This window comes from Myotis davidii, unplaced genomic scaffold, assembly GCF_000327345.1.
Source record: "Myotis davidii unplaced genomic scaffold, ASM32734v1 scaffold989, whole genome shotgun sequence".
Classification (NCBI taxonomy): Eukaryota; Metazoa; Chordata; class Mammalia; order Chiroptera; family Vespertilionidae; genus Myotis; species Myotis davidii.
Window position 1 is genome coordinate 110,175 of NW_006299599.1, and position 18,229 is coordinate 128,403.

Sequence of the window (18,229 nt, forward strand, 5' to 3'; positions counted from 1 at the left end):
ACATGGATGTTTGTAAACATTCCAATCTGACCTTTTCTAGTGATATGCTAGACATAGTACTTTCTTGTTACTATGAGAAAAGTACAAAAAGAAGCATCAACCACAGAAAGTTAAATTCATTTCTCCCCTGCTGACCTGCAGCTCAGCCGCGCGTTCCAGGAGCCTTGTTTGGCGCCCTGGCCCCTGCGCTCATCCCTGTCACACTGATGTATTTATTTATTTGTTTATCTTTAAATACGCGTTTATTTATTTCAGAGAGGGAGAGAGAGAAAGATCAGTGATGAGAACCATGCACCGGCTGCCTCCTGCACGCCCCGCAGTGGGGACTGAGCCCGCAGCCCGGGCCCGTGCCCTTGGCCCGGAATCGAACCCGGGACCCTTCCGTCTGCGGGCCGACGCTCTATCCATTGAGCCACACCGGCAAGAGACACTTAAAAAATTTAAAAAAAATATATATTTCTTTAATGATTTCAGAGAGGAAGGAGAAGGAGAGATAGAAACACCAATGATGAGAGAGAATCATTGATTGGCTCCCTAGTGGGGATGGAGCCCGCAACCCAGCACATGCCCTTGGCCGGCATCGAACCTGGGACCTCCCACTCCGCAGGCCGACGCTCTATCCATGGATCCACACAGGCGAGGGCTAATTTTTTTTTAAAGCAGTTTTATTACAGAAAAGCTCCCTGCAGCAGGGAGGGGGCCCAAGAGGGTTGCCCTCCTGTCACATTAAAGAAATGTTTGCATTTTTATTGATGTCAGACAGGAAGGGAGAAAGAGACATCAGTGACGAGGGCAGAATCATTCATCGGCTGCCGCCTGCACGCCCTGCAGTGGGGATCTAGCCCGCAACCCGGGCTCGGGCCTGACCACGGAGCCACGCTGGCTGGGCTATTCCTGTTACGTTTTATTGTAATTGCTGCTCATCACTCCACGGCACTGGACATTTCTTGAGGTTAGGGATGGTGTTTTGTGCATTTGAGTCTGGCACTGGGGAAGAGCTAAGTAAATGTGTCTAATGTATGAGTAACACGCAGGCGGTCTGTTTTACACGTGTGAACGAGAAATGGAACCCAGAATCGCAGATCGCAGCCTTACTGAGCCCTCCCAGGGCTTCTCGGCCGGTGCTCAGACTCCAGCATCACTCGCCCCCCTAGGGCTTCTCGAAAGACTGCGGGGCCCTGACCCCACCCTCCTGTGTAGTAAGTCCGGGTGAACCAAGGATTTTAATTTCTGACTAGTTTCCAGCTGATGCTGATGCTGTTGGCCCAGGGGTCATGGCTTGCAACCAAGGCCTTAGGGGACACATATAATTTTCTGTTATCATCTCTGTTTACTTCTTCGCCAGCAATGGCTTTAGATTTCCAAATTTGCCCGCAATAACAGCTTTATCCAGCGGCCTGGGATACTTACAGAACCCGTTGCCACGACATTGAAGAGATCCTGTCCTTGCAGAGGGATTATGTAGATCCGACTGTACGATGTAAAAGGAAAAATGTAAAAAACAAGGGGCCCTCTTTGGTGACCATAGCAATTCAGACACCAAGAATCCAAGCTCCTTCCAGCAGGGACCCAGCCTGGGGGCAGGCATCATTTCTGGTAGACGGTGCGGCACTGGGAGAGCTGGTGCCGACTGCTAATCATCACGAATCCTGCTTCCTTCCTCTTACCCGACGCTCCCTTTCCCGCGGCGGCGGCACTGACCGGGTCTCTGTGCCGGGTAGCTTGGCTGCACCTGTTCCCCTTGGTAGTTACAGCGTCGTAGCGCTCCGATTCCTCTCTCGGGTCGAGAGTTTGTGAGAAGATTGTATTTGATACTTATTCATTTCGTCAGGGTTGAATATTCTTTGTCATTTTTCAATTTAGGTGTTCTAAATGGTTGGATAACCACTGATTATTTCTGGACCTGAATGGTTTATAACTTCAGAAGGAACAATGGGAAGCCAAGAATTTATTGTAAGTCTTTGTTTTTCTTCCACCTTTTACAGATGTTGCTAGAGTTGCCAGATTGAGAAAAAACAAACCCCAAAACAAACAAACCCCCAAGAACCCCAAACCTAAAAGCAGGACATTCAGTTACATTTGGATTTTAGATAAACAGTGGAAGTTTTTAGTGTGAGCGTGTATGTCTCAAGCACTGCCCTGGATTTTAACTGGCAGCCCTATCGCTTGTCGCCTATTCACATTGTTATACAAAGTCCTTAACAAAATCTCGGGGAGCTTGGGACCAGGGGATGGTCTCTCTCTTGAAGAACGGACGTGCCTTTTAGGTGCATCCGTGGTCTTACATTGTTTGGTTTCAGGATCCTTTCCTACTCTTGAAAACTATTGAGGACCCTAAGAATTTTTGATTATGGGGCTTATAGTGATGTCTTTCATATTAGAAATTATAACAATTTTAAAAATATGTATTTACTAAAAATAATAAACTCATTACATTTAACGTAAATTACATTTTTAAAAAAAATATTTTATTGATTTTTTACAGAGAAGAAGGGAGAGAGACAGAGAGTTAGAAACATCGATCAGCTGCCTCCTGCACATCTCCCATTGGGGATATGCCCGCAACCAAGGTACATGCCCTTGACCGGAATCGAACCTGGGACCTCTCAGTCCGCAGGCGGACGCTCTATCCACCGAGCCAAAGCGGTTTCGGCCGTAAATTACATTTTTAAAGAAAATAGCTACATTTTCCAAAAGTAACAAAGAAACATTGACAAGAGTAGCATTGATGTACATATTTTGCATGTCCCTTTAACATTGGATTTAATTCTCAGCTCTGCTTCTGCATGCAATCGGAAATTGAATCTTACACTGTTGCACATACATAACCTGCACTTAACTCCACTGTGCTTCCCGGAAGGAACGGGAGGGAGGAGGCAAATAGCTTCAGGAAGATAGTCCTGACCTCACAGACCCTGGGAAGTCTTGGGGACCTCCAGGCGGCTCTGCACAGATCACGCGTGCTGTGTAACCCGCACATTTCCCGTTCCCGCTGATGACAAGAAGCTCAAAATTACGTTTGTTACCAGTTAACTTCAGTTTTTATTTAGAATTTACTTTTCCTTTCTCCACCCCCTTGCCTTTTGCTGCCTAGTTTCTTTTTTTTTTTAAATGGATTTATTTTGCCAAAACCGGTTTGGCTCAGTGGATAGAGTGTCGGCCTGTGGACTGAAAGGTCCCAGGTTCGATTCCGGTCAAGGGCATGTACCTGGGTTGCGGGCACATCCCCAGTGGGAAGTGTGCAGGAGGCAGCTGATCGATGTTTCTCTCTCATCGATGTTTCTAACTCTCTATCTCTCTCCCTTCCTCTCTGTAAAAAAAAAATCAATAAAATATATTTTAAAAAAATAAAATGGATTTATTTTGTTACTGTTATGCTATCTGTGCTTTTATATTGGTAAAAGATGTCCTAAGTCTATTTTCTGGTAGAAGGGTATAAAATACGTAACGTTTAACATACATATATAGAAATCATTTCTTCACTTTGTGCTTTTGGGAATAGGTACTGTATACTCATCAAAAGGCGAAGAAGTCAAAAGTGTGGCAAGATGGAACTTTGAAGATGGCTCACCGAGGAAACAAAGTAAGTGCAAAGCGTCCAGGGCAGAACCCGAAGCTGTTTAGCTTCAGAAACTGCAGTCTGCACGAGGCCGTGCCCTGTGGACGGGGCCGGTCCCATAGTGGACATCTCCACGTCCAAGTCATGTTATTGTCCTTTTCTTAATTGAACTTATTGGGGTAACATTGGTTAATTTGTCTCATTTAAATAGATGAATGTTTAGCCTTCCCCCTCCTACGTTTTTTTATTCATTTATCTTAAACTAATAAATTCATTCACTGCTTGATGCTATTCTGTGTACTTTTTTCTTTATATTGTTCCTATTTGGTTAGGGTCAAGTCTTCAAAATCTTACAGATTTAGTCTTATATTAAAACTCGTGGGCCGGTGCACAGATTCGTGCACATTGAAAGGAAATTAATTAGAAGAACTATTTTAATATCACTAGCTGCCCTTTCTCTATAATAGAAGTGTCAACCAAATTCACGACCGACAATGACAGATCGAAGCACATACGTGCGATGGGCGCCAGCGAGAGCTTTAATGTCTCACACGTGCGCGAGTCAGCGTTTATTTTTAAATTGCCAGTGCATGTCATATGTCCCGGACGGTCGGTCACTTAGCCTCTTATATAGATAGAAGGCATCTAATTGGACTCTGAATATCCATCATGTCTTCTTGTGATACAAAATCATAATTCTAAGGTCAGGCTAGTGGTGTCCACTTTATCTTCAGTTGTCACGTGTTTAGTGTGTGCGTTGTACACCTCACACTGGAAGGTGATAGGAGAACAAGATGAATGCGGGGTGGCACCAGAGATTCTCTGGCCCAGGAAAGGTAACGATCTCAGTCTCTCCTCGGCCACTGCTTCCCCTGCTTCTCTTGCGCTCGTAATGCCTTTTCTCCGTCTGTCCAGATCTTATCGTCTCCCATTAATGGCGTCATCACCCAGCAAGCATTGCTGGTGGGCGGTGGGGGCAGTGAGGTCAGCCGTGGAGTCGGCGTGAAGAGCTGTCCTGCCAGGCAGACCTCGCTGGCGGCCCGGCTCTCCGCCTGGCGGGCGTGTAACCTGGGCAGGTTATTTAGCCTCCGGGCCTCTAGTGTCTTTCCAAATGGGGGCAGTGACACTTTGTGACCTTGTCCCGAGGGTTAAACGAGGGACATGTAAACCTCTAGCAAGCCACCTGGCTCGTTGTCAGCAGGCGTCTCTGTCAGGCGTCGGATGTAACTGTTGCTGCAGTTTCTGTCGTGAGGGGCTTTTATCTAAGAGCATGAGGATCGTACTCTGTACATATGTTCAGGGCTCTGATAACAAAGGACGGACATCAAACTCTGACTCTGGTTTCAGAGTCTTTCCAGATGAAGGGTTTGCTTTGGACACAAAATTGGTAGGTTGTGGGAAGAGGGCCGTAGATGGTGCCGTAGCTGCCGCACGGAGGTAGAGAACGGTAGGCAATGTGAGGGCTACAGGCACCGGTTGTGGCTGGAGTGAGGCCCGTGTGGGGCAGTGGCAGCAGCCACATCGTGATGGACGGAGAGCACAGCTCGAGGAGCAGGGAGAACTGAGCAGAAGAGTGAGAGCCATGTTCCATGTTAGGACATTATTTGGGCAGCAGTGTCAGACAGAACCTTTAAGTTCTGAAGGATGCAAGTCAGATTGGACTTGGGGAGACAGGTGTAGTGAGGGACAGCAGGTATATGGACACGAAGTGGTGGGGTCTGACTAAGTGAGGGGGTGACTAGTGAGACGTTAGGAAAAGAGCACAGAACCTTAAGGTCTCGATGTGGAAGGTAAGGAGGCTCCAAAATCAGCTTCCGGTTTCCGTACGATCGGCGTGCTCGTCAGGGCATCTCCAGGAAGAACCCAGCTCGGAGGGAATTCAGAGGCGGGGCTCCCTTCTGAACGCGCTGAGTTTCAGGTCGTGGAGACAGGCCGGTGACCGGCGTGGGGACTGGGACTCAGGAGCGTCCGGGCCGCTGAAGGGAGTGTGTGGCTTTTGGGTGATGCTTGCCGCTCCTGGAGTGGATTCATTGGTTCATTTATTCCACAGTTTTTGAGCTTCTGTTCTGAGTCACACACTGTTCTGAGGGATGCCGCAGGGAGCAAAGATAAACCCGACTTCGTGGCAGTCACGTGGAGGAGACGGACCAGCATGGCCAGTGGGTTAGGCAGACGCCCGGAGTAGGGGAGCAAGGGCGAGGTGGACACAGAAGGGCCTCTGGGGCCTTCCTGGTCACTGTGAGGGCTGCTGCTCTCCTTCTGTGGGGCTTTGGTGACCAGGGAAGGATTGAGCAGAGACGTGACACCGTGTGATTTGTGTGGAAGATGATGTTCAGGGCGGGGTACAGGCTGTAAAGGGGAGAGGAGAGAGCCCTTGGAGACACCTGTTTTTTAACAGCTTGACTGACATACAATTCACACACTTTTTTAAAAAAAATTTATTGATTTCAGAACAGAAGGAGGGGTAGAGAGCGAGATAGGAAGAATGAGAGAGGATCATTGACCGGCTGCCTCCTGCTCGCCCCACAGTAGGGATCGAGCCCACAACCTGGGCCTGTGCCCCGACTGGGAATCAAACTGTGACCTCCTGGTTCATAGGTTGACAACCATTGAGCCGCACTGGCCGGGCCACACACTTTCAATTCACCCATTGAGAGTACACAGTTCAGAGCGTCTTAGTGTATTCACAGAGCTTTGCAATCACCAGGATATAACTTTCGGGCATTTTTGTCACCTCCCCAAAAAATCCCATACCCATGGGGAGTCACCACTCGGTATGTGACCCAGCCCTCAGCATCCACTGACCTGCTCGCTGCCGGGAGCTGAGCCTGTTCCGCCTGTGACGTGACTGCAGTCCCAGACCATGCGGGCCTCTGCCAGCTTCTTGTGATGCCATGCTTCAGTGTCCATCCGTGTTGACTGTGTATCAATGCTTTATTCCTTTTTCTTGCTGAGTAATGTTCTGGGGTATGGATTTCCCACATTTTCCTTATCCATTCATCAGCTGACATACATTTGAGTTGTTTCCTCTTTTTGGCTGTTAGGAATAATGTGGTGTGAACATCTGTGTGCAAGCTTTTTGAAAACATGTTTTTCATTTCTCTACTACCCAGGTGTGGAATTGCTGGGTTGTGGGTCACTCTGGGTTTAATTGTTAAGGAACTGCCAGACTCCCCAAGTGATGGGAACAGCAATACTGAAAGGGTTAGAGGAGGAACTGCTGCGAATGGCTACAGAGACACAGGAGAAATCTCCTTGGCTCCCTGTTCCCCTGTCCCCGTGCACAAGTTCTGTGAGGACCTCACGCACAGTGACGTCCTGCACGCCCTTGTCCTCGCCCTGATCCTCCCTCCCGCCCCCTCCCCCCCGACTGCAGCAGTCTTCACACGCCCCGTCTGGGTGCTGCCCAGCTCCACCCAAGATCAGGGTGGGGACTAACTTTAATTTCTCGTGTGCCTTCGAAGCTCTCTTCACAGAGTGAGTGACATTGGAGACAGACACACTTCATCATCCACGTTAACAAAGTGGGTGGTCCTTTCCTGCTGCTTCCCGCACGCCCCACACTGGGGTTGGAGCCCACAACCCGGGCATGTGCCCTGACCAGGAATCGAACGGTGACCTGGGTCACATGTCAACAACCACGGAGCCACACTGGCTCGGCGATCCTTTCCTTACATCAGGGGTCCTCAAACTACGGCCCGCGGGCCACATGCAAATACAAATATTGTATTTGTTCCTGTTTTGTTTTTTTACTTCAAAATAAGATATGTGCAGTGTGCATAGGAAGTTGTTCATAGTTTTTTTAAACTATAGTCCGGCACTCCAACGGTCTGAGGGACAGTGAACTGGCCCCCTGTTTAAAAAGTTTGAGGACCCCTGCCTTACATGGTTTACTTACAGAACAGTCTTAGATTTTCTAGTGAAGATGTTTAAGAAAAGCAGAGTTATGTTGTGCCCCATTTTAACATTTATTTTGTTTTAATATAGGCGATTTTATATGATGACAAAGGAGAACGCTTGGAGAGTTTATTTCTGACGCGCCTTGAGGTATTTTAATGTGTCTGTCTTATTTTTTTTTAATTTTTACTTGTTGATTTTAGAGAGGAAGGAGCAAGAGAGGGAGAGAGGATGTTGGTCTGTTGTTCCACCATTCATGCATTCTTTGGTTGATTGTTGCATGTGCCCTGACGGGGGATCGCCCGAAGCCGTGGTGGATCAGGACAATCTCTAACCGCCTGAGCTGCCTGGCCAGGGGGTGTCTGCCACATTTTTAAGTATTGTTTTAAGGTATCTCTTTAAGAATTTTTTAAAAGTATATTTTATTGACTTTTTTACAGAGAGGAAGGGAGAGGGATAGAGTTAGAAACATTGATGAGAGAGAAACATTGACTAGCTGCCTCCTGCGCACCCCCTACTGGGGATGTGCCCGCAACCAGGGCACATGCCCTTGACCAGAATCGAACCTGGGACCTTTCAGTCCACAGGCCGATGCTCTATCCACTGAGCCAAACCGGTTAGGGCTTTTTAAGTATTTTTTTAGGAATGTTAAAAAGTATAGTCAAGACACTAATATTGATAATTATAGCGAGTGTTTCCTGAGCATTTATTATTAGCCAGATTCTGTGCTAAAAGCTTTTAGATGTTGTCTGATTTGATGTTTACGTAGCCCTGTGGCTGCAGGTTAGGCATGCCGCACTGAAGCTTAGGTAGCTTGCCCACATTTGTGTGGCCGTGGTGGGGCTGGGGTGAGCCCAGGCGTGACTCTAGTCCGGCTCTATTATGTGGTTTTGGTAGGCAGAGAACCACAGAGGGAACTGTTTTGTGGAATTATTCCTACTTAAAATCTCGTCTCATGCATTGTTCCTGTGTTTTTCCCTGTTGGAGGAGAAGGGAGGGGACCTCAAGGCATTTTTAGTGAAATGAGTAAGGATAACGGGTTGTGCGTTCCAGGTCATTTCCTGCTTTCAGACACTCCTGCAGCCCAGCCGTGCATCTGACTCTGCTGTGGCACCAGGCGTGGGCAAGCGCTGGGCTGGGCTGCGCCCTGGGAAGATGCCCAGCCGTTAGTGCAGTGACAAGGGTTAGGATGCATCTTGTCATTGTGCTGGTTTGGGCCATGGTATTAAATCTACCTAGCCGAAACCGGTTTGGCTCAGTGGATAGAGCGTCGGCCTGTGGACTGAAGGGTCCCGGGTTCGATTCCGGTCAAGGGCATGTACCTGGGTTGCGGGCACATCCCCAGTGGGGGATGTGCAGGAGGCGGCTGATCGATGTCTCTCTCTCATCGATGTTTCTGACTATCTCTCTCCCTTACTCTCTGTAAAAAATCAATAAAATATTAAAAAAAAAAAATCTACCTGTAATTTTTACATGACACTAATAGTGCTTGTGGTATTTCTATCTTTATTAAAAGAGGGTCTGAAAGCACTGTTTTAATAGGTGATTCATTGGTGGTAACTGTTATTATTTCATTTAGGATAATTTAACTAATTAAGCACATTCTCTGTGATAATACACAGATTTTTATCAACTAGGTTGATTTTTTTTATGCTGCGGTCCGAGATGGTGGCAAGGGCTATACTTAGCTGGTTAAGATGCTTTTTTTGGAAGACAATTGTTTAAGCAACTACTAACTTATAATAGTATTTAATTTGTGATATTTAAAGATATATAATTGACATTTAATAGCTCTAATTTTTAAAACTTACATTTAGTTGTATGGATTCTAAAAGAGGTTCTTCTGTCTGAATCCCCAGCAAATAACGAAGGATCTCACCTAGGTCCCCAATATGTTTGTTGAGTAAATGAATTAGTGAAACTTTTATTGTATTATTCTTTTTTGTGTATGTTGGTACTTAACTAGCACATAATAATATATAAAGGATTTGTTATTGATTGATTCACTCAATAACTATTGACTATCCATTGTGTGTTACTAGTGCTATAAGCTTACAAGAACACATAGGCCATCCAGTAACTGGGTGTGTGTGATTCTGACTTTCATTCTTTAACGTCTAGGTAAAAGCTGGAGACAGCCTAGAAAGTGAGCGATACTTAATCACAGTGGAGGAGGCCAGAGCTGCTGGAAGCGCAGCTGTCAGCCAGGAGGACATTCAGGAAGCACGAGGGCCCCATCCACCGCGGTCCATGCCCTGTGGCCGGTCCCTCGGGTGTCAGCCTGCCGGTTTGAAAAGGAAGTTTACTGTAAGTGTCTCTGTGAGAATAATGAATCAATATATACCTGTATTTCATTTCAAGAAGTTATGAATTTTGAAGTTGTTTTAATCTCATTAATATGGTACTTTATAGTATATGCTTAGGTAGAAAGTAAACCCTAATTAGGAAAAATCTTAATAAAAATGAGTTTACATTTCAACTTTGTGAATTTTATATATTAATTATTACTTTACCTTACAAAACATACACATTCATTTTTCTTTCCTTCTTTCTTTCCCAGCCAGTACATTTCACATTTTCTTTATAGGCAATAGAACAGCTAATAATTGTTTTATTATTTTTAGGGTTTTCAAGGACCACGGCAAGTGCCAAAGAGAATGGTCATTATGGAAAATGGCGAATCAGCCGCGCCACTTGAGGCTGCAGCCCCTGGCCCTGCTCTCCTCGCTCCGTTCCCGAGCACCCCTCCTCTGTTCGCTGCTGCTGGCAGGGAAGGAGTCAGCAGCGCGCCGGCAGACCTCAGGAACATTGTCGTCCGCAAGGACGGGAGGAGTGGCCCGCCGGGTTCTCCCGTCGGCTCTGCCCCCTCCTCCAGGAGTAACCCCGAGAGGCTGAGGGAGGAGGGTCATCTTTGCTCTCCTGTCAGTTCTGCAGTCAAGGCCGCCATTTCTTTCCTGCCTGACGAGCCCACGAAAGGACATCGCTGGGCACCCCGCTGTTTAGGAGTCACACAAAACATCAGAAGCAAAGCACAGATCCTAGCTCTCCTGAAGTCCACGCCAGCCAGTGTGTCTGAGGACGTGGACGCTGAGATGTCAGCACATGTCCCTCGAGCACAACCACAAGGAAGCTTACACATTCCCACTACACCGCAGTGCTTCGCTGAACAGGGAGCGTGTGCTGCGGGGAGAACAGAGCGCTTGCAGTGCCGGCGACCACCGGAAAGCACCGGGAGCAGGGACAGCCGGTGGGCTGTGTACTTATCCCCACAGCCTTCGCCCGCTCACTCTTCTGCTGCAGCTGGAGATGAGCTGGAAAGGGAGCCCCAGGCTGAGGGAGATCACCTCAGTTTAAATCTGAGAGACTTTTTGGAACAAAAAAGGATCCAGTTATTCGAAACAGGTGCTGAAACTGTGGAAAAGTTTAATGGAGACAAGCTGGTAGACAATGCTGACTCATCCTGGGATCGGGAAGTAAAATCAGAGATTCCTCCATTCGGAGAAAGCGTAGCCGTTACCTGTGGCAGTTTGGGAAAGGATGGCTTAGTGTCAGGGTCTGACACGCAAGGAACTCTTCCAGTGCCTGTTAATCAGAATGACCAGGTGTGCGTAAGAAGATCCGTTCTTCCTGCAGAAAATGCCCAGGAGACAGATACCTGGGGGACGCCAGAAAGGCCGTGTAAACAAGCAGTGTCTCACCTGCCGGCATCTGAACGTCTGCAGTTTGAATCTTCACTGAGTGACAACTCTCAGATCTCTGAAGCCGTCACTGACACGTTTTCTAGGACGAATACTGACAGTGAAAGTCTTAGTATTCATGGACCCGTGAGTCATGTGACACAGCCAGTTTTGGAGGTAAATTTCAATCTGAACAATTTTGAAACCAGTGACACGGAAGAGGAACCCCAGGAAAGCAACAAAATGTCCCAGGACCCAGATGATTGGGAAAGGGAGGCCTTGGCTGATGCCTGCAGTTCAGGGGTTCAGAGGCGATGTGAGGGTGTGCCCTGTGAGGAGGGTGGCGGTGCACCCTTGCCTTTCTTAACGCCTGTTGGGGGTAAACCGTGTCCTTCCCCAGAGACCCTGCTGCCACAGCTTTGTGGGGCAGCTGCACCCACTGGGGACGAAGCCGCGGGGTGCAGTGCCCGCACTGTAGGGTGGACCGATGATGTGGATGCAGGTAAGGAAGCTGCTAATAGCCCTACCCTCAAAGTCAGAAGTGACTGTGATTTTGCTTCACTCCCGGATAAATCTAAAGGCATAAATTCAAATTTATATATTCCTCATTTTTTAGACATAGACACTAATCAGACTCCTGAAAGCAACCTATTTTCAGAACAGACTCCACCTCGGCCTTTTTTTATGGGGTGTGACTTAGATACAAATGAACAGGTGTTACCGTCAACCTCTGGCAGTGACGACAGTAACCAACGATTAGATGCCAGTCGGAGTCATTTTGACGAACGTATTGCTCTTGATAAATCAACCCCGCAAGTTTCCAGTTCTTTGTTTTACCCTCTGGGAGGAAAGCATCCTATTTCCAGAGACACAGGAGCACATATTGCTGAATCTGAAGATTTGGGAGGGATTCCGGGTTTACCCCATGACCATGTTGAAGTAGATGCTGCTGGAGCAAGCAGACAGTCCTGGGATCGTCCTAGGAATTCTCCAGAACTCTCTGGATTAAGAAACAATATTTCCCTCTTAAGGTCACTGTCTGAACACAGTACAGCTTTAGAAGGCTTGGAAATGCTGAAAAAGAAAATTCCTGCCTTCAAACAACAAGCAGCCCTGGAGACGCAGCCCGAGAGCAGCCCTGAAGGTTAGGACGGCCGGTCTGTTTTGGATTGTTCTCTAGAGCTTCAGGATGAGGAGACCCTGCTCTGGAGGCAACGTTAGGGATCACATGTGTTCAGAGAGGCAGTACATGTCCTGGGTCAGCCGCTCCAATAGAGCAGCGGTTCTCAGCCTGTGGGTCACGACCCGTTTTGGGGTCGAACGACCCTTTCACAGGGGTCACCTAAGACCATCGGAAAACACATATATAATTACATATTGTTTTTGTGATTAATCACTATGCTTTAATGATGTTCAATTTGTCACAATGAAAATACATCCTGCATATCAGATATTTACATGATGATTCATAACAGCAACATTACAGTTATGAAGTGGAAACGAGAATAGTGTTATGGTTGGGGGTCACCACAACATGAGGAACTGTATTAAAGGGTCGTGGCATTAGGAAGGTTGGGAACCATTGCAATAGCGGATAAGATGGTGAGAAGGAAGTCTCCTTCCTGTCACACTCCCTCAGCCCACTCAGCGGGGTTTCCGCCAGAGTGTCCTCTGCACGTCTGAAGACACATGTAAGCAAACGTGTGTTCTATGGGCCAGTCCTGACATACATTTTTGGACATGTGCTAGGAGCTGCTATTTTTTAAAAAGTCGTGAGGTTACAGTGATGATCTCTAGTTCCACTTCCACTCCTTAGGGCTCTCTTCCCTCCACTCCATAGTGTGCTCCTTTGTTCCCACCGTGAGGAAAGGCCAGGTTCCCAACCACATCAGTCCGTTCCTTCCACAGTCCGCACCACACGGTCCCAGATCGCCACACCCGTGTCACTGCAGCACTAAATCCTGTGCAGTTTTTTGTTTTTAGACTATCTCCTGTGAGTATAGAGCTGAGTATTATGTTCAGTAGTTACCTGGGTTACTTTTTTCTCTTCCGGGTGATGATATTATTCAGTGTAAATATAGTTCATTCGGCTTTTTTGGCCATGCTTGTTGGTTTGTGTTTATTTCTATGTAAAATACTGACCTGGTTCAAAAGTCAAAGCCATGTGCAGGCGTGTGCTCCTGCCTTAGGCCTGCCCCTCCCGTCCTGCTGCTGCAGCGGCTGCTGTGTCACACCCGCGCTTCCTTTTTTAAAAATATATTTTATTGATTTTTTACAGAGAGGAAGGGAGAGGGATAGAGAGTGAGAAACATCGAGGAGAGAGATCGATCAGCTGCTTCCTGCACACGCCCTACTGGGGATGTGCCCGCAGCCGAGGTCCACGTGCCCTTGACTGGAACCCGGGACCCTTCAGTCCACAGGCCGACGCTCTATCCACCGAGCCACACCGGTTCGGCCCGTGCTTCCTTTCGCAAACAAACAGCTGCACAAGGACCTGCTGTCCCTTGTTCAGCAGAGGGCGCCACGCTCTGTACTCGTTAGTGCCTTGCTTCTCACCTGACAGTGCCTCCTGGAGGTCACGCATGCACAGGCCCTTTCTGGTTACAGCTCTGAGGCTCCTGTGGACAGGCCGTCGATGCACCGTCTCTGGTGTTTCCTGTCACAAATAACGTGACAGTAAGTCACCTTATGTGTCCATATGAGCATGTGGGCTTTCTGCATATTGTGGGAAGTATGCGAATGTGTAGCAGTGGGGCTGCGGGTGGAGATGCCTGTAGATACTGCACAGTCACCATTTCTCACCCATCGGCATGTGTGGCAGCCTGTTTCCCCACAGCCTTGCCAGCCTCGTGGGCGAGAAGCGGCATTTCACTGCGTTTACGTTTGTATTGCTGTTACCACAAGGGAAATGGATCCACTTTTCAGCGTTTGTATATATATATTTTCATGCCTTAGCCCTTGTCGTATTTTTAATAGTGGTTTTTATTCTTGTTGATTTATACATGTTCTTGATATATTATGTATTAGCCCATCACCTGTGATATATGTTGTAGATATTTTTTTAAAAATATATTTTATTGATTTTTTAGAGAGGAAGAGAGAGAGATAGAGAGTTAGAAACATCGATGAGAGAGGAACATCGATCAGCTGCCTCCTGCACACCCACCACTGGGGATGTGCCTGCAACCCAGGTACATGCCCTTGACCGGAATCGAACCTGGGACCTCTCAGTCCGCAGGCCGACGCTCCATCCACTGAGCCAAACCGGTTTCGGCTTTAAAGCTCTTTAAATAAATAGCCTCAAGTTCTAAAATCCAGTTGTTTTTTGTTTTATTTATTGTTTTCAACAGGAAAATAATGAAACAAATGGCTAAAAATGAAGTTATAGCTGTGAGTTTTTATTTTACAGTGACAAGCACTTTAAAATGATAGTCTTCTTGGTGCATTTCGTAGAAATTGAGGTGGTTGAGGATGGACGTTTTTAGAAGAAAAATCTATTTTTAAGCAGAAACCCACCTGCACCGCTCGTGTTCCCTTGTCTTCGGTCCCAGCTGCAGTGTTACTGCCCTCGAGGGGTCTTCCCATCGTCCCGTCTACACCGCTCTCGTTCTTCATTGACGGGAACCTTTGTGTCTCAGTCTGGCTTCGCCGGGTTGGTTTCTGTCCTGTGTCCCTCCCTTTTTGAGGGACCTGGTTTGTCACACTGTTTGTCCAATGCCTGGCCCACTGGACATAGGAAATCATTGAAGGTTTTTTTAACAGTTATCGAGACTTGGCCACATCTTACAATTTAAATTTTATTCCTTGTCTCATTCGGTTTTAGAAATAAGTTTTAAGAAAATGTCAGAGCAGTGCGGTGTGCGTGCTGAGGAACATCGCCGGGCGTCGTCTGTTACAGCTGGGAAGCCCTTGACTATCGGAGTTTCGCCAGCCGGTCCCCAGGTTCCGCATCTGAACCAGGATTCTCAACTGGTACGTTACTGTTTCTATCACCATATTTTATTTTATTTTTTTAAAATACATTTTATAGCCGAAACCGGTTTGGCTCAGTGGATAGAGCATCGGCCTGCGGACTGAAGGGTCCCGGGTTCGATTCCGGTGAAGGGCATGTACCTTGGTTGCAGGCACATCCCCAGTAGGAGGTGTGTGAGAGGCAGCTGATTGATGTTTCTCTCCCACATTGATCTTTCTCTCTTCCCCCACACTCTCCTTCTCTAAAAAAAAAAAAAGTTCGCATCTTTTCATCCAGCAATTCCACATTCAGAAATTTATTCTAAGAAACTACTCAGAGATCAAAACAAAGAGATTCATCAGAAGGCTGTTCACCCTGCCTCCTGCACACCTCCCACTGGGGACGTGCCCACAACCAAGGTACACGCCCTGGACCGGAATCGAACCCGGGACCCTTCAGTCCGCAGGCCGACGCTCTATCCACTGAGCCACACCGGCCAGGGCCCAGGTTAGATTTCTTGCTCCACGTCGATTCCCGCATGGGAGCTGATTTTATCACAGCCGTCTCCTAAAACCCAGCTTCACAAGGACGTGGTGCTGAAAGAAGACGTGAGATCTGACCCTGAGTTAGTTTGCTCAGTGTCTGACATGTCAAGTGACACTGTACTTTGCTCAAATGTAAAACATCTGCCGAAGCCAAAGTACTACCATGGGAACCGTGGCAGGAGCACAGAAACACCAGCACAGCCAGGACGGACGGGAGTTCTGGAGGCAGTCCTCCAGATCAGCGCTCCGTGCGGACCCCGGCACTCCCGGAGGACAGTCCCTTCATTACAGGGCACTGTTCTTCCCGCAGACGGCAAGGACAAAGGGGAAATGTCCCACTGGCCCCGTTGTGTATTTTACTCTGGTTTCCATGTTGTTGGTCTTTTTCTTTTCATCTTGATTTTCCTCCCTTTTTTAAATACAGAGATAATGATTAACATTTCCAGCTTTTGGGGGGCCTGTTTTTAAAAATATGGTTAGATTGATGTGTACAAATAGTTTTGTATCCTTTTCATCCTCACATTATTAAAGACTTTAAAAACATCTTTCTTTAAACAGAATTTTTATTTTATTTTTAATTGATTGATTTTGGGGAGAGAGAAATGATTTGTTGTTCCACTTACCCATGTAGGTGTCCTGACCTGAGATTGAACCCCAAACCTAGGCGTATTGGGACAATGCTCTAACCAACTGAGCCACCTGGCCAGGGCCATAAATGTCTTTCACAGGTTATTTATATAAGAAGTGTTTTAATAAGAATTTCCTAATTTAATTTTTACAATATCCTGTTACACATAACAGGCCTGGTGCACAAAATTCGTGCACTTGGGGGGAATCCCTCAGCTGGGCCTGTGTCCTCTCGCACTCTGGGAGCCCTCGGGGGATGTCCGACTGACTCGGGGAGTGGGCCTAAGTCAGCAGTCGGACATCCTTAGTGCTGCTGTGGAGGCAGGAGAGGCTCCCACCACTGCTGTTGTGCTCTGCCAGCCTTGATTCTGGCTGAGAGGCACTACCTATGAGAGCGCACTGACCACCAGGGGGCAGCTCCTGCATTGAGCGTCTGTCCCCTGGTAGTCAGTGCGCATCATAGCAACCAGTTCTGCTGTTCGGTCAATTTGCATATTAGCCTTTTATTATGTAGGACTAGAGGCCTGTGCATGAATTCGCGCACCAGTGGGGTCCCTCGGCCTGGCCTTTGAGCAGTCTTTGCATGTCATTAGCATATTACACTTCGATTGGTTGAACAGACTACCAGACACTTAGCATATTAGGCTTTTATTATATAGGATTATTAATAACGAACTATGACGTTCGCTAATGACTGATTACTATAAACATGCTGCATTCATTTCCCTTATGTGCAGGCGCACCATTTCTCTCCACTAATACTAGCAGCGGATATTTTGGCAGCCGGTTGCCACGTCATTAGTCTTGTACTGACTTGTTCGGTGTGCGCAACAGGGAATATTTTGCTTTTGGAGAACAAGAAAAGTAGGTTTATTTGTGTTACGCTTATTAATTTGTGCAGTTATTCAGTATCTGGTAAGTTAATGTTCAAGAAAAAAATATTTTTATTAAAATGTTCTGTTATTTTCAGTTAACGGCGACGCATTTATTTCAGCCCTTTGTATTCAGCATTCTCTATTGAAATAAACCTACGTTTCTATGAAAATTGAAGCTTTTGTTTTTTTGTGGCCACACAAACTTAAACCTTGTTTACTTGGCCCATGTTAGCCTTTGGGTTTGACATGCTTGATGTACAGCATCACTTTAGTAAAGGTTTTTACACACAAATCATTGCTTACATTTAAGTTATTTTCTGAGATTGGATTCCCAGAAGTGTAACTAACCTGAAAGGCTATGAGCAACTTTCCTAGGTTCTTGATATAAATTGTCAAATCTTACCGTTTACCATATGAATATTTAACTTCATGTTCATCGTACTGTTGAAGTCTTCTAAAATTCTTGCAGTGTGAAAGTAGTCTTTAATCAAATTTAGTTTTTATTCCTTTGGTTGTTGTGGTGTCCTCACATTCATGTCTGAAGTTTGCATGCTGTGTGTAACTTGCTGCTGCCTTTGGTTTCTCTTACGTTAGCGTTCTGCTCCCAGGATGATGAAAGAAAATGACCAAGTGGACCCAGGTGGACCAGCGCAGTCTCTGCCGGTGAGTTAACTTACAAAACGTAACGTTGCCAGAGTTACATTTGTGCATGTGGATGTGGCGTATAATTTTATGTTTGTGTTTTACACTGTCAGTTTCAAACTTACTTGTAATTAGTTACCTGTCATACTCACTTAGCTGAACCTGCTATCTTTTGTGTCAATGCCCAGTGTTGTCTGTAGGATTAGTAAATAGCCAGTCTTTTTCATTAAGCTAGTTTGGCAAACGCAAGCATCACCTGATCCATACATCGTCGTTGGTGGTCATAGCTGCACTCACAGCTCTGCTGCCTAATACTGAGCAGGACAAACAAATCCATGCTGTGGTGACTCGGTCACTTATCTTTTTTTAAAAAATTTCTTTATTGATTAAGTTATTACATATGTGTGCTTATCCCCATATTACCCCCCCCCCCCCTTCCCCCTCTCATGCCCTCC

The 18,229-nt window shown here is 46.7% G+C and overlaps 1 protein-coding gene across 1 annotated transcript in view; it reads left to right on the plus strand.

The window, feature by feature from the left end:
• ZGRF1 (zinc finger, GRF-type containing 1) overlaps positions 1-18,229 on the plus strand; it is a 50,914-nt gene that overhangs the window by 778 nt on the left and 31,907 nt on the right. The window contains exons 2-8 of the mRNA XM_015571518.1: positions 1,864-1,953; positions 3,503-3,583; positions 7,547-7,606; positions 9,578-9,763; positions 10,081-12,277; positions 14,957-15,105; positions 17,727-17,795. Coding sequence (XP_015427004.1) covers positions 1,933-1,953; positions 3,503-3,583; positions 7,547-7,606; positions 9,578-9,763; positions 10,081-12,277; positions 14,957-15,105; positions 17,727-17,795 — 2,763 coding nt within the window. The 5' untranslated portion in view covers positions 1,864-1,932. The remainder of the gene's footprint in view (positions 1-1,863; positions 1,954-3,502; positions 3,584-7,546; positions 7,607-9,577; positions 9,764-10,080; positions 12,278-14,956; positions 15,106-17,726; positions 17,796-18,229) is intronic.